The 15,516-nt window shown below is 45.3% G+C and overlaps 1 protein-coding gene across 4 annotated transcripts; it reads right to left on the reverse strand.

The window, feature by feature from the left end:
* Positions 1–2,806: 2,806 nt before the first annotated feature.
* On the reverse strand, positions 2,807–13,329 carry LOC144107089 (uncharacterized). Of its 4 annotated transcripts, none has more exons than XM_077640073.1 (5): positions 7,625–7,746; positions 7,439–7,503; positions 4,754–4,821; positions 4,198–4,229; positions 2,807–3,032 (listed from the first exon to the last, which is right to left on the reverse strand). In XM_077640073.1, the coding sequence occupies exons 2-5, from the start codon at positions 7,441–7,443 to the stop codon at positions 2,832–2,834; spliced, it is 306 nt and encodes a 101-aa protein (XP_077496199.1). In that variant the 5' UTR covers positions 7,444–7,503; positions 7,625–7,746; the 3' UTR covers positions 2,807–2,831. The 4 variants fall into 4 exon arrangements, with proteins under 4 accessions (XP_077496199.1, XP_077496198.1, XP_077496200.1 ...); XM_077640072.1 differs by having other exon boundaries at positions 7,578–7,636; XM_077640074.1 differs by lacking the exons at positions 7,439–7,503; positions 7,625–7,746 and adding an exon at positions 13,250–13,329.
* Positions 13,330–15,516: the final 2,187 nt, after the last annotated feature.

Genomic DNA, 15,516 nt, shown 5'->3' on the forward strand with positions numbered 1-15,516 from the left:
ACACCGACCACCATGCACCTCTCTAGCTCATCTTAATGTCCAATTGGAATCTAAAGAACCAATTGTCTAGTTGGACAAGCTCCTGCCAAACTGGAACCCAGTAACTCCATATTGGTTCCACTTAATACCATTTGGAATTCCAATGGGAACAATGGACTTTTTCAGCTGGTGCTAAGCTTCCCAACAGTATAATGACTGCGTACGCTATAGTGCAAAGTTTGGTTCTAACTGCCATTAACTAGTTAACGGTCCGGTCACTATATAAGTAGCCCAGCGCATCGATGTGCTGTGCTACTTAGTGACTGCATGCACTGCACTCAACCTAATTAAGCTTTACTCCTGTATATGACTCGATGCTATAGTGCAAAGTTTGGTTGTAATTAAAATAACTCATTAATGTTACTAATGCAGGTCGCTAACTAGAACAGCGGATTTGCATTCAACCTAAGCTTTCCAAAGATATATGACTCAATGCTATAGCACATGCAGTTTGGTTTTAAGTGCAATTAACTAATTAAGCATAATTAATCCAGGTTGCTAACTAGCACAGTGCATTTACATTTGACCTAAGCCTTCCAACGATATATGACTTGATGCTATAGTGCAATAGGACAAGTTGGGCTAGTTATTGCTGCTGATCCATTCTTGTTGACAGCGCTTAAAAAACGCGGACAGAAGACAGTCAGCGCCTGTGACGTCGTCTTCCATGTTTTCTGTCTTGTGTCCGTGTTTTTTAAGCGCTGTCAACATGAACTATAGCGCAAAGTGTGGTTTTAATTGCAATTAACTAATTAATGCACATTAAGTTGGTCCCATAAGTAGTTGACATAACTGCATAATTAACCCATGGTCCAAACTCATGGTTGATCACATGACATTTACTGTGCTTAGAGACATATATATAGCTAGGCAACAGCGAAATCGACTAAGTCCCGCTTTGACCTTAATTGGCTGATATTGAAGGTCAAAGTACAAGCACGAGGCATTTTCCGAAGTTGTACCTCGGTGAGTAGAGGTAACGCCCTGAAAAATCGCCTATCAGAGAAGCAGAAGAAGACACAGCCATAATCCCCTCCCCAACAAACCGGCCAATTTTTCCACACTGTTGGTGAAAAATTTCCAAGCCGCCGTGCCAGCAGCCGGAGCAGCTGCTCCCTGCTGTCGCGGGGCTGCCAGGTGAGTGCCAGCTGCGAGGGCAGCAGACGCTGTAAAGGCGCATTTCCCACTCCCTTTCTTGGCATCTTCGATAACAAAATCAGGAAATTAAAGCTAGTGTGGCGCCTGCATCGACTGCTTACGTTCCGAATTCCGCGGCTTTGGGGGACTTGATTGGCGATATTCCGAATTTTTATGCTCCTTCACCCATTCACCTGCTTGCTTGTTTGTTATTTTGTAAGAAACGTAGGTACACACTCCGGGAGGAAGAAGGCAGTTTGCCTGACAAGGAGGCATGAAAACATGACACCTTATTCGTTACGATTTTTTTTATGTAGAGGGTGTATTCAGGTATAAGGGAATACTACTCTTGCAGTGTAGCAGGGGGACAGAGGAAAATTAGGTGGGCGGACACAACTGGCACACGACCGAGTCAGTTGGAGAGGTATTGTTCTGCAGTGGACATATAGTGCTGATGATAAATATATAGTTTGGGCACCTATGATAAAAATGAACTGTGCCCAATGGAAGAGGACAAATGAAAGAGCACTGACCTGATGATATGATTACTCTTGTTCGAAAGGCAAGCAAACACATCAGTGCACGCATAGAATAGATACGTATAAATTGTGTAGAATACATTATTCACTGGGCAAGAAATGCTTGTTGGTGGTCCTAAATATTTCACGGCACTGATTCTGTATCAGAGAGCGACAAATATAAACTGCCAAACTATGTGTACTTAAGAAATTTCCGAAAGTGAAGTTCGTCGAAATGACTATTCACTGCTTTTGGCGTTGCACTCATTTCAGAGAACTCCCTTGCCTCGATCCTTTCTTACATAAGTGGTGCTGGATTTCGCACATTACTTGTCACTGCTTATTGCCTTATTCTCTCTTTGTACCTTCCTTTCGAGCCCAGGTTAACAAGCTGTTCTAACATATCCACTGTCTACAAAATAAAAACCACAAAAAAAGACACAAAGCAGGATAAAGAAGTGACCAAAGATAGAGCTACACACAGCAGCGAGCTATGCAATTAAAATTCCACTTCCTAACCAGATTGTTATTGTTGTACCACCTTGCACAGCTATGTGCGACACAAAGTAAGTCACAGAGGCATCTGTCCTAGGCAAAAGGCAAAGTAAATGACGGCAGCACAAGTGTACCTTAGTAGATGCCATATGAGCGATGGGGCTCCCATAGTAATGCTTTAGTGCAGCCAAATATCTCCACGCAAGCCACTCTTCCTAATGTCACTTTAGCTCCCTCGATTGATCAGTTTGCAAGTTCATTTGCTGCTAGTGGCATCCCATTTGTGTGGGAAGGACTGGCAACAGTTGCCTAGTTTACCTCAGCCACTGATATCTACAAAGTCTTTCCTTGTTGTGCCAATCACTCCAACGCAGCGAAATTAGAGGATCAAATAGTCAAGGCAGACGTCACGCTACTTTTCCTATGACTTTATTATCAAGAGTGGGAGAGAGACATGCACACACCTGTGATGGCAGACAGTAACTGACCCAGCCACCAGCACGGAGGCCTGCAAACTTCAGACAAACGCTGCACATTGTTCAAAACCAGGTGTGGTGATTGCAGATCTCCCATCTGTATTAGTAGTCATGATGCAAAAGGAGATATGAGGCAGGCATGCTATAGGAATGGCATGAATTGGTTTTATTTAGTCTCGTGCAGGCTCGTGAAGAAAGTCCTCAGTTTGGAGCGCATGAAGTCACTCTCTTCCTCCCCGGCTGCAGCAGGCTGCGATCGCACCTTGGATGACTGTAGACATTCTCTCACAATTTCTCGAGTTAGTGCTCGAACAGCTGGCCTGAACCTTTCGGCGACTGTTGTTACAAGCCGACGCAGTTCCTCACCCTAAACACAATGGAACATTGCTGTTACTGAGAGACAGGAAAGGCTTCACATGAAGAGAGAGAGAGAACGTTTTCAAACTAGAAACCAACATTTAGTCATTTCATCAGATGCACTTATTTTGTCATGCACGAGACAGAAATGCAAAACTATTTTTTGATGTTTAACGTCCCGGTGTGACATATGGGCTATGAGGCTACTTATGACCACCTGGGGTTTTTTAACACGCACTGACATTGCACAGCACATGGGCATCGCTTGAGTTTCGCCTCCATCGAAATGTAGCTGCCAAGGCCGGGTTTGAACAGGTGTCCTCCAAATCAGTAGCCGAGCGCCCTAACCACTGAGCCACGTACAGCAGCGAGGCCAAGCCAGGAATGCTTATGGTGCTTTCGAATTTATACAGCTTAAGATCATGCGCCCTTCCTAAATGCATAAAAATAGAAAAATTATGCTCCCTTGAGCCACTAAGCTTACTTAGGTCAATATGCATTTAAATGAAAAGGCTGAGCTCCTTTGATTCCGACCTTCACTTTCTCATAAACTGCAGAAGGTTGCAGAATTTGAAACATTTCAATTCTGAATATAACACCCTAAACCTCTAACAAAAGCAGGACTCAAAACTCTCCAAGCTACTTTTGGCAGACTCTTTATATCTGATAAAACTGATGTTTTAAATCTGATAGTATGCCCTGCAGCAGCTTTATAAATAAGACCTTTGCCAAAACTTTGCACAACCAATGTAAGCAAGATATTAACACAATAAAGTGTAATGCAGCATGCCAGTTTGCCTGCTCTAAATGCTTTAGCTTGTCCAGTTACAAAACTTCCTGCAGCGATTCTCACAATGAGGCTATGAAGCTATAAAATTGTATAAAGCTGTAAACGAAAATGCTCGCCTGTTTGAAAATTGTGATTTTAGGCAACTCTTGTTTTTACAAGACAATGAGTGGTCAAGTAATTTCATTAATCACCAAGTCTTGCCTGTAAAAAAGAAAAAAAACAAGAAAATTCCATCGCAGTGCTATAGCTGCCTAATGAAGGCTCCTATTCATTCACAGTTTTATTTCACACAAAAAGCTGGTGGTACGTACACCTAGAATGAAATTGTGATGCAATATTAAAAGTGTGAAGGGCTATTTTAAATCAACAGCTATATTGTACTCACATTCCATGCAGTGTCACCAGCACCCCTTGGTCCTTTGAAGAAAGCAAAAAAGCAAGTAAAAATTAAAAGGTGCTTATAACTTTGGAAAATTTTGCCCTCTGTCACAATAAAATCATACGTCAGGCCCATACTATTGCAAGTGTACATGACTACTTCTAGTGTAAATACTACTACTGCATAGCATACATGAGCCGCCAACGGTCAGTGAAGCGCACCAAAATTTTTCAGAATTTACAGAAACAGAACAAAGCACTTTCCCAGCACTTCTGAACTGCAAATGGACATTTTAAGTGCTTATTTATGCTTTTTTTTTTCCTTTTGCTGTTTTCTTGTTATTGTTATTCATGTCTTGTTTCGCTTTTCGGTCTACTTTTCTAGTGCAATTATATTCGTTTTCTTGCTTTTTAACCTTTCACGCTATATGATTTATCTTGTATTTTGTACTATATACATACCTGCCGCTTTTATGTTCTGGTTTTGCTTTTTGTAACCCACTCCCCTCTACAAAGCTTCGGCGATTGAGTAATACCATACGCCTTTGAAAATTTCTGCAAACCTGGTGCAGTTGGCGAGGTGCCCAAGAGAGCTGCCACGTCGCTGTCCGAGAGATATGCATCCTCTTCGCTAAAAGAAGCAAGAGACAAGAGATGCAAATAAGGACTGTACATACCTGAGTGAATCAGCACTCATGCATCGGTGCATAAATGTTAAACCACAACTAGCTGAGTAGATTCACCACTTCTCTTATACTGGAAACCTAGGCCAGGCCAAACCAAATATTATATGACTGGTGTAGCAAAAAAGGTACATATTCCACCATGAACCAGGCATAAGGGATCCCCTCCCCCCCCCCACCCCCCCCCCCCCCCCCCCCCCAAAGCCCTGCCTCTTCTCCCCCGGGCTTTGCCCTGTACAACTGCCTCAGGCCCCTTCCAAAAAAAAAATTTCTGGCTAGGTACCTACCATAAACATAAGCACCAAGCAAGGCCAAGCAAAGCATCACATTCCCATGCACCTTACTTTCCTCAAAACTACAATGCACATTAGCACGCAGCCAGTTCTCAAACTATGTGTAACCTATGTGCCTAAAGCTTGGACACAAAATGAGTTAAACTAGGCGGCAGCACCATAGACACACAAAGGCAGCATATAGGGGAAACAGTTTAACAAAAAGGTAGCATAGGGCAAACAGTATACAGCCGGACTACTCTGTCAGCAGCTGGCAAAATAGCCCACAGACAACTTTGCCAGCAGCCTGACCTCATTGGCTGATTCCGGTCACATCACAGCACATAGCCAATGAAACAGCACTGCCAGAATCACAGAATGCTATGTAAAGACGACACACCCCCAGGTGAAACAAATATATATTTGTCCTGTTTTCTTTTTCCATTTATAGAAACAAAAATTCATTTTCAAGAAGGGGGGGGGGGGGGGGGCTATGCACGTCATGTGGCCACATTGAGGCAATCGACCAACATTGCTGACAACCTAACCCGACAGCTATTCTGCCGACTGCCGGCACAGCAGGCACTCCCAGCAGTATAAATGTAGTGCAAATGCTGGAAGGCAGTAGGGGGCCTGCCGAAACACCTCAAATTTACTTCCCAGTCAAAAAAAACTATTGGGACGAATTGGGAATTTCAATTAGATCCAAATGAACCTGACCAGGAGATCCAATATTTTCCAATTGGATTCAATGGGAAATAGCAAGTTCAACTACAATTCTAACTGGCTATTCTAATTGATTCTAAGATTCCAATTGGTCATGTAACTCAGTTGGATAATCCAAATGGGAAAATTAATGACACCAAATTTTGGAACATTACGAACCAACCGGAATTTGCAAACGATTTGGATAAATATCAAACATGTTAAGATTCCAGTTGGACATTACAATTGCTTCCAGATATTCCAAGTGGTATACCAGTAAATAAAAAAAATTGTGTCAATTAGATGAGAATTTAGGCCAGTTTAACTGGGACCAACTGAATCCAACAGGAACCAACTGTGAACTGTTCCATAAAAAAGTTAAACTGGTCAAGATGCAACAGAAAAATTTCTAATTGCAAATATATTAGAAATTTTTCAGCAGTGTATATGGAAGCAATTGCAACCTCCAACTGGAACTGCAAGAGATCCAAATGGAATGCTCGACTGGGTGTGAACTCCACTTGGTTTAAGATAGACAACTGGAAATTTTCCAACTGAAAAGTCAAGCCAATGAGTGCCTTGACTGGGACCTGCATATTGCACACAGCACAGTGTACTAATTAAGTTTTTGTAAAAATGATACAAACAGCTTTATCTGCTGCAAGTGTTAATCCTTTCCACCATCCCAAGAGTGTGAATAAAAAAATAACTCCACTCAACTAACAAAAAGCGCCTGCGTGTGTGTGGTGTGTGTGTGTGTGCGCGCGCGTGTGTGTGTGTGTGTGTGTGTGTGTGTGTGTGGTTTATGGGGGATGAACGTCCCAAAGCGACTCAGGCTATGAGAGACGCCGTAGTGAAGGGCTCCGGAGATTTCGACCACCTGAGGTCCTTTAACGTACAGTGACAGCGCACATGCAGTACACGGGCCTCTAGAATTTCGCCTCCATCGAAATTCGACCGCCGCGGCCGGGATCGAGCCCGCGTCTTTCGGGTCAGCAGCCGAGTGCCATAACCGTGCACTCAGCCACCGCGGCGGCTGCTTGCTTGGCTTCATTTCTCTAGTAGTATGGAGATTGCATGATTTCAGTAGGTAAGGTGCGTTTCCGAAGGGAACGCAAAGAACCATGGAAAATTCGTATGTCAGCCACTTCTCGTTCCAAATACCCCCCCACACACACACACACACACACACTGCCTTTTGCATTGCAATTGCCATGCATGCGTGCGTCATTTATTCACTCTATTATTTGTGCTGTGACATAGCTTACTGCGCAGCATCACCGTAAGATCGATCAACGCGTCCTGCGCAGAAATTGACAATAACAAATGGTAAGAGTGGTTGTAATTATTATGCAAGAGTATGCCGCTGGCCTGTGTATGCACGGCAATCAGTTTCACGTGCATTTGAACTAGTTTAACGGTTGGTCATTACATTATATAAATTTTTTCACCGCACTGCGAAGGCAATGAAGGGAACGTGCTGTTTAGCAGACGTTAGATTATTTTCCTCAGAGCATGTAAAAACTTCCAGTGGGCTAGCAAACTATATCCATGCGTGTATGAATCCATTCATTTTACACCACCTTACATCATTTTGGTTGCATATCATGCGAAGCACATCACGAAGTAGAGAGAGTCGATGTCGTGTTGGTCCTGCGATGATTGAATACAATCAGCAGTGTTGCAGTGCAAATAAATTAATGTAAGAAACGATATTAACACAGTACGTGACTGCCGTGATCAAAGCAAGCGAGCAAGCGGAGAAATTCGGCACCGGAAGTAGCGGTAGCAGACGACCTTCCCATGATCCTCTGCACTGAATCTGGAAACCAATGCTTAAGTGTACTAGAAGAGGGGCGTACGGTATTTATTTATTTCGCATACCCTCTCCTAGTACACTTTATCAATGCCTCCTGAAGAACATGCCTGAAGTACAGTGTACTAGAACTGTACCTGAAGCGTCTCCTCGATTTCAATGGGCCCCGAGATCGCCGGCGCATTGCGAAGACTGGCCGCTAGGGGGCGCTAAAAGATGACCCTCAATTTCGGTTTCAATGGCTGGGAGACTGTGATGCGCGGCGTCCGATCATGCTGTTTCATCATTTTTTCGGGCTTTGAGCTACAATTTTAAAAAAATGTTTTAAATGTCTCAGAGTGCAGCAAATGCTTAAGAAGTCTGAGCTGACTTCCACATAATACTGAAAAAGAATCATCAGTTTCGATTTCGAAATATGAAAGCGTGCTGAGCACGCCGTTCTATCATGCCGTTAGGACCTTTTATCTTGTGCATAATCAGTACTTTTGGTCGGTTTACAACAAAAGGAACACGTTCGAAACATCCATATTGCAACAAGTGCTTGAAGTGGCTATAAATGTCGCGAAATAAGTAATTACACTGCATGATGCATGGTTGTATAGTTGTACTGCTGCCAATGGCAAGAAATCAATAACTACTTCGGACAAGCAAAAAGGGAAAATAATCCATGAGATGGAATAAGGACAAGAGGAAGTCCGGAATTACCTGGGCTCTCAACTGCAACCAGGTGAGCAGTGGGAAAGGACTGCATGGCGCTCAATGGATGGAAGCCAGAGACGTCGCGGTAACCTGCCTGGGGAGTCGTTGGCCCGCAGGGGGCACATCCCTCATATCTAATGTTCTTAGAACTTTTCGAAGCGCGCGTCTGTTACAAGCTTGCTACGGAGCATTGCGAGAGATGTTTCGATCGGGTGAAGCAGATCTTTGAAGGCCCAGCCTACGCTGTTTCGGGAGTTTTTCCGACGAGCTTTCGACGAACGGTACCTCCTTGAATAATGTTGACAAATTTCAGATAAACCCATGCCCCTCTTCTTTATTCTTTCCGCAAGAAACACAGCTCACTAGGTTCATGTGTCATGCGCACGCGCGCAGTGACTTTGGGAGAAACACAGCAGGCCTGGCTGACCGGATTTCTCCAAATGACAAGCACGTGCGTTGATGAAATGACATGGAACAAGGGGAGTATCATGGCGAGCGACTTGTGAGTGTATATATATATATATATATATATATATATATATATATATATATATATATATATATATATATATATATATATATATATATATATATATATATATATATATATATATATATATATATAACTGCGCTTGAAGGCACAGACACGTACGTGTGCACTTACAAGGAAAAATGGCATGCGTCGGTGCGACGAAGGCGGCGGAAATCGTTTTTTACTGCAGTTTCAAGAATTTTCGAGAAATAGGTTTCTTGTTGTACATCTTCGCAACTGCGTTCTTGTTATGTCAAGTGCATGGTTTGTTAGAAATGGTTTGATTAACTTGTAGCAGATAATACGCAGTGGTGCTTCCCTGTGGCCGCTATCCTTGTTCTCACAGGTCAGGACAGGAAAACCCGGCCGCGATTTCATTCACACTAGTTGTAGAGCAAGCATGTGTCCAGTGGCCATTGAAGATGCGTTCGGTTTTTGAGCATGATATCGACGAACTTCTTGAGGCCATGTAACTCTTAGGAGCGCTGACGTCGGGTAAAAGAGTCCACCCCAGTCTTTGTGGGCAGTCAAACTGTCTAGAGTAGCATTTCCATGGCTGGAAATGCAAGCTACAAACTGTAGAATAATTTGATGTTGTGTTTGGCTGCCAGTTCTTTCTCCGAATTACCTTGAGCCGTCTTTCCCGGAGTTTTAAGTAAGCAGGAATTTCGTGGAACGAAACGCCGGGCTTATTGTTTTGCTGACTCGACATGCAAAACGGATCACAACAGCAATGCGTTTTCGCTCGCTACTCCCTCCAGCAACTGCAGTCATCGACGCGTCACTTGTCAAACGGTAATACTAAGCACACCAGACAAATAACATAAGAAACAGCGCACCAGAAGGCATACTTTTTGCTGCATCGGCAGTCACAAGAAAATTCTGTGCTGCCTACGTGTCATCTAGCTGCCAGGATTATGGATGGATACGGCTGAACCCTTTAAATCGGGCGGTGGCTCAAACCACCTAGCCATGACTTATGAAATTTTACTCTTCTCTTGATTTTAGCCACCAATAACCTTCGCTTGGTAATTACTTCTACCCGCTTAAAATCTAATTTCCCTTCACTGTCCTTAAACCCGCAATGCGTTGGATAAATCAGCCCCGCTGCTTTCCACTGTAGGGTGGAGCACTTTACAGAAAAGTATCAAGTGTTCACTCGTTTCCTCCTCCTCTCCGCACGCAACGCACAACGTGTCTATCTCGCGGTACCTGGCTCTATATGTCTTAGTCCGCAAAACTCCCGTCCTGGCCTCAAACAACAAAGAGCTTCCCCTACAATTATCATAGATATTTTATTTGGCAATTTCCGGCTTAAATATCCTGTATGTTCCCAGTGCTGATTTCTTCAGTATTCCTGTTTTCCACAGAGCCCTCTCTGTTTCTTTATTTTTCTTGACCGATAATTGCTTATTTGCCCCCCTACTGCTGTCCAGATATTTGCCTGTCAATTTTCCGGTTCGCTTTCTTCATTTCGTATCAACATGCGATCCTTATATACAGGTATCTGAAAACTTTCCTAGCCCACTGCTTTTCCCCCATTTTTCTCAATCGCTCCTCAAATGCTATCTTATTCCTAGCTTCTCTGCACTCGAACGACGCCCATCCCATATCCCCTTGTACCCCCTGATTTGGTGTATTGCCACGTGCTCCCAAAGCTCCGTTTTGTCAAGTTTTTGTGTTTTATATTAGATTAAAGAAAAAACAACTCGTTTGCTCTAGATAAAAGCACTGTGAAGCAAATAAAACAAAAATACACTACCAGAGGCTCTGGCTACTTTTTGCATCGAAGGAGTTTGCGCCTCTCTGTAAACATCCTACGACCTAGCACTCAACACTTATGGTTTCTCTCTAGTATCTGAGAGCGGCTTTGCGGAATCGATCCGATCGAGCCATTGAACTCTATAAGCGTTCGTTTCGGTCCCAAGGAAGGATGCGTTCGTTTCACATTTAGCAGACAGTGTGCATCGTCAGCTTGTGTAGGATCACCGGGCGGCGGCGCCAGATGGCGTCAAGTTCCAGTCAACAGCGCGCGCTCCTTGCTCGCCGTGTCAGTGCACGTTAAAGATCCCCAGGTGGTCGAAATTATTCCGGAGCCCTCCACTACGGCACCTCCTTCCCTTCTTCTTTCACTCCCTCCCTTGTCCCTTCCCTTACGGCGCGGTCCAACGATATATGAGACAGATACTGCGCCATTTCCTTTCCCCAAAAACCAATTATTAATATTATTATGACCAACCAGCGCGCTAGGATCCAGCGACGGGCGATGGCAGGCGGTAAGCAGTAGCGGTACGCGCTATGCTAAATGTGTCTGATACCTTGCGCAGGCTGTCACACCGTCGCAGTATCTCGAGCTCGAGTTCGGATCCATAAGGGAACGTCATTGATTACTGTTTCTGCGCTGTCGACACGACGGTGAAGAATCGCTGGGTCAGCTGGGCGTTCACATGGTTGTTGTAACCTTGCAAACGGCGCTTCCAGCCTTGGCATGAACGAGTTACAAAGAACAGGCAACCATGGAGTGCAAACTTCCACCACGTGCTCAGATAGGCTGTTTTTATTGGCCGCACTGAGTGTCGTCATTGGGAGAGTGAAATGGGAATGGGAAGCTGCGCGAAAATCGAGTTGAGGGCAGCATTGTTTGCTTGTATTTTGAAATTTCTTTTAATAACTCCCGTTCCTATGCATCGATTCTCGTCATTCTTTTTGAGTCAGCATCTGTGTGACAAAGAATCCATCTGAAGTGTAACCGGCATCCGTTCAAGCACTATTCACAGCCCCTTTAAGAACATCCGATGGGGTGATGTGAAGCCGCGTGATGACATCCGATGGGGGTGTCCTAAGACCATGTGATACCACGTGCGCCATAGCCACGTGGTCGTGTGGGTATATGTAGAACGGCTGTCGCGAGCGTGTAGCGGATCGAGCTGCCATGGACGAGCCTCAGACGCGTCCCTGCTTTTCACTGAATTCCAGGGTTAGCCAAGTTAAGCCACTGCGCTTTTTAACGCGACACCGTTAAGGAGCTCGTGTCGCAGAAAATGCGGTGTCGTCGGCCGTGAGCGAGAAATCCCTCCTCCTCCTCGCAATGTACGCCACTGCCCCAACAACAAAATTGGAAAGTAAATGGCGCAGTAACTCTCACACATATAGGTGGATACCTGAACCGGTTTTGAGGAAAGGGAATGGCATAGTAACCACGGTGTAAGAACATGGTAGTAACTGCATCGCATATATCGGTGGACACGGGAATCGCGCCGTAAGAGGTTTGACCTTTGGCTCAATTGAAGGCCAACATCAGCGCCTCCCGCTCGTCTCGTTCGGGCGCAGTTGGGCCGTGCGGGCACGCAGGAATCACGCGGTGAGCGGCGAATAACGCAGCGCACATCCAAACCGCGTTCTACACACGAAGCTTGCGACTTGCTGCCCGTTCGTTCGGCGCGGAAATGCTGGCGTTTGTGGCATCTGGTTTGTCGCGAACGATTTGCCAAGGAAATATGACCACAACTCGAGTCCCGCGCGTTTCGGCAAGGCGCCTGGCAGCGCTTCTACGTGGTTTGCCGCTCCGCGCGTCCGTTTCACCAGCAGAGCGATTTGTCTAACGGGCAAGGCGTTGCGCCGAACGGGCGACTGCGTTCCGTGGACTCCCTGGCAGTGCTGCAACACGCTGTCGCGTTCCACTCTTAAAGGCGAAGCTTAAGCGTCCTATTTTTTTTTTTCGCGGCCGACGTTCACATACCTGAAGGTGCCCATCCGGTGCGGCTGCATGCGTCCGGTCGCAAAAAAAAAAAAGCTGTACGACTCAACTCACGTGCGCCCGGTTCACAACGTCTACGATACTAAAAATGACGCAGCAACTAACAATTCGCAAGAAGTGGCACGCGTTCGAGGAGCACATTGTAGGCTTAGCGATCCATCAAATATGAGTCTGCGAAATTAGAAATAGCATAATGATAAGCCCAATAGCGGCCGCTCAAGGAAGGGCTGAATAAATTGGAGTGCGAGAGAGAACCAGCGACTGAATGTTAAGCAGCTAACCAAACAACGCACTACGCGAAGCCGAAGGAACGCAGCGGTGAACAGCGCCATTTATAGAAGCTGCAACACCTTTTCCACGACTGCCTAACTCTGCCAGGGAAAAAAGGCAAAGCAGATTACTTAATTCTTTGACACTAACTTGACACAGAGGACTGTAAAAATGCCTGAACGTTTATCGCAGCTCCTGCATCATGCGTATACGAGAGACGCCGCTTAGAGTCGCGGCTAGCTGTACCTGGGAGAACGCGCGTATTGCCACCTTAAGAGTGAAGCCATTACGTAAACGAACACAGCGGGATTTGGCAACTCATTACCTCATATCGCTGCAGAAGAAAGCGAAGGGCAGAGCCGGAATCGACGCACCACCAGCCACCAGAGCGCTGCTGCTGCTATGGTTGTCAGAAAAGAATGAAAAGGAAAGTGCACGGGCCTGCACTTACGTAAGGCAGAACGACGACGCCGATTGGTTATTTTTTAATGTGTTTCAGTTTCGGACACGACGCTGTTTCGGCTGTGTGTGCTTTTTTTGGTGGGGGGGGGGGGGGGGAGGAAATGGCGCAGTATCTGTCTCAAGGACACCTGAACCGCGCCGTAAGGGAAGGGATAGAGGTAGTGGAAGAGGCGCCCTAGTGGAGGGCTCCGGAATAATCTGAGGACCCTACCAACAGATATAGCAATAGCCACTGATGCATCGCATTATGCAATGAAAAAGCAGGTGGGAATATTTTGCTCGCATTTAGACTGGTCCTTTTCTCTGCGCCTTCCAGATTTCACCCCTATTTTTCAAGCAGAGTTTCTAGCAGTTGTACTTGCTCTACGCAAGCTAGACCCCTCTATTACAGCAGTTGCAGTAATTACTGATTCTTTATCTTTGTGTTCGTCGCTCGCTGCACAGGTTGACGGTCCCATTTTATCAACTTTCTTATCCCTACTTCCTCCGCATTTGAGCCTTGTTCATTTAGTATGGGTTCCCGGCCGCAGCAGTGTGACAGTAAATGAGATTGCTGATAATCTCGCAAAGGCTTCCCTCAGCGGCCCCGTGTTGCCAATCATCCCGGCTACAGCCTACATTACAGCATCTAGATTTCGGCGACGTGCGTTTTTAAGCACGCAAGACACATCACTTCTAACATCGGCGGATTATGAGCACCTTAAATATTATTGGAACAGGAAAATTTTTTGCTCTCGGCAGCTTGAAGTATCACTGACGAGGCTACGCTGCCGCATCCCCCCTCTAAATTTCTATTTACACAAGTCGGGTTTGGCGCTCTCTCCCCTTTGTGCATTTTGCCGTGAGCCAGAATCTATTGAACATTTTTGGCTGTATTGTCGCCGATTCAACTCACTGAGAAAAAGGTTGCTGGAGGAGCCCTTGCAGCATCTTGGCCTTAGTTTGAGCAGCCCGCTCTTGCTATCATTTGGCGCCACCACATTTGGGTTCAGCCACAGATCTGTTAGCACTGCTGTTCAAAATTTCCTGATAGAATCTCACCGACTGCCTTGCTAAGTGTTCCAACCTTTTCTTTTCTATCAATTATTACATTTTGACTAAATAATTAATATTTAATCACTCTATTATTATTCTTAAAATTTTAAAATCAAAACACTCATCCCTTTTCTGTTCATGACGAAAAATTCACCGGTGTTGCGCTCCCACGTGCTTTTCCTTTTTGTTAACTGCGTTCAGGTGAATAGCCACCCGATTCTTGGCCGATCCCCCAGTGTGGGTATGTGCCATCTTTTGATAGGCTAACAACAACAACAACAATAATTTCGACAGCCTGTGGATCTTTAACGTGCACTGACATCGCACAGCACACGGGCGCCTTAGCGTTTCGCCTTCGTCGAAATGCAGCCGCCGCGGTCGGGTTCGAACCCGGGAACTCTGGATCAGTAGCCGAGCGCCCTCACCACTGAGCCACCGCGGCGGGTACGTAGGCTTTGTGGAGAGCGCTTCCAGTGTGTGGAGGAGAGATGCCGTAGTGGCGCATCGTTCCGCGTCAGAGGAAGCAGTAATGGCTTGCTCAGGTTGTCACGGAAGAAAACTGTGAGAGAAAAACCTTGGAATTCATGGCAATACACGTGGTTGGACTTCAAGGTCATTCTCCGCCCTACGCTACAGCTGCTTCACCTAGAGTAGCGAAGCTTCTTGCTTCGAAAAATTCACTGTTTGGAACTGATTTGCACTGAGAATTCTCACATGGCGACGCTGACAACGGCGGGCTAAATATTTGGAGAAAAAATTAAGACAGTCAAGGTCGGATACAAATTAAAAATCTACACGTGAAGCTCCGCCCACATTCACGACCGCCTCACAGATTTCCTCACAAAAAAGTAGCCAGTTAAAACTTTTCTTGCTGCCGAAACAAAAACTAATCACAAGAAAAAAATTACAGGAGCTAGAATGATGATACATGGCTTGTATAATACAGCCAAAAGTTGATTTCGTTTACTATTACGATGAGCCAGCGGAGTAATACAGTACGCCGCGGACCGTGGCCCAGTGTTAGCAACTGTTTTTTAAGTTGTATCCCTGTAGACTGCATTATTTATAAAAAATAAACTTCATTATTGACCACAA

The sequence above is a fragment of the Amblyomma americanum genome, chromosome 10 (assembly GCF_052857255.1).
Source record: "Amblyomma americanum isolate KBUSLIRL-KWMA chromosome 10, ASM5285725v1, whole genome shotgun sequence".
Lineage (NCBI taxonomy): Eukaryota > Metazoa > Arthropoda > Arachnida > Ixodida > Ixodidae > Amblyomma > Amblyomma americanum.

Bases quoted from the DNA above. Each gene is read 5' to 3' on its own strand.
- LOC144107089 (XM_077640071.1), bottom strand. From the start codon at position 7,850: ATGCGCCGGCGATCTCGGGGCCCATTGAAATCGAGGAGACGCTTCAG. The intron at 4,822-7,803 runs GTACAGTTCTAG...TGCTTCTTTTAG, and splicing joins AAATCGAGGAGACGCTTCAG to CGAAGAGGATGCATATCTCT. The intron at 3,033-4,197 runs GTGAGTACAATA...CATTGTGTTTAG, and splicing joins CTGGTGACACTGCATGGAAT to GGTGAGGAACTGCGTCGGCT.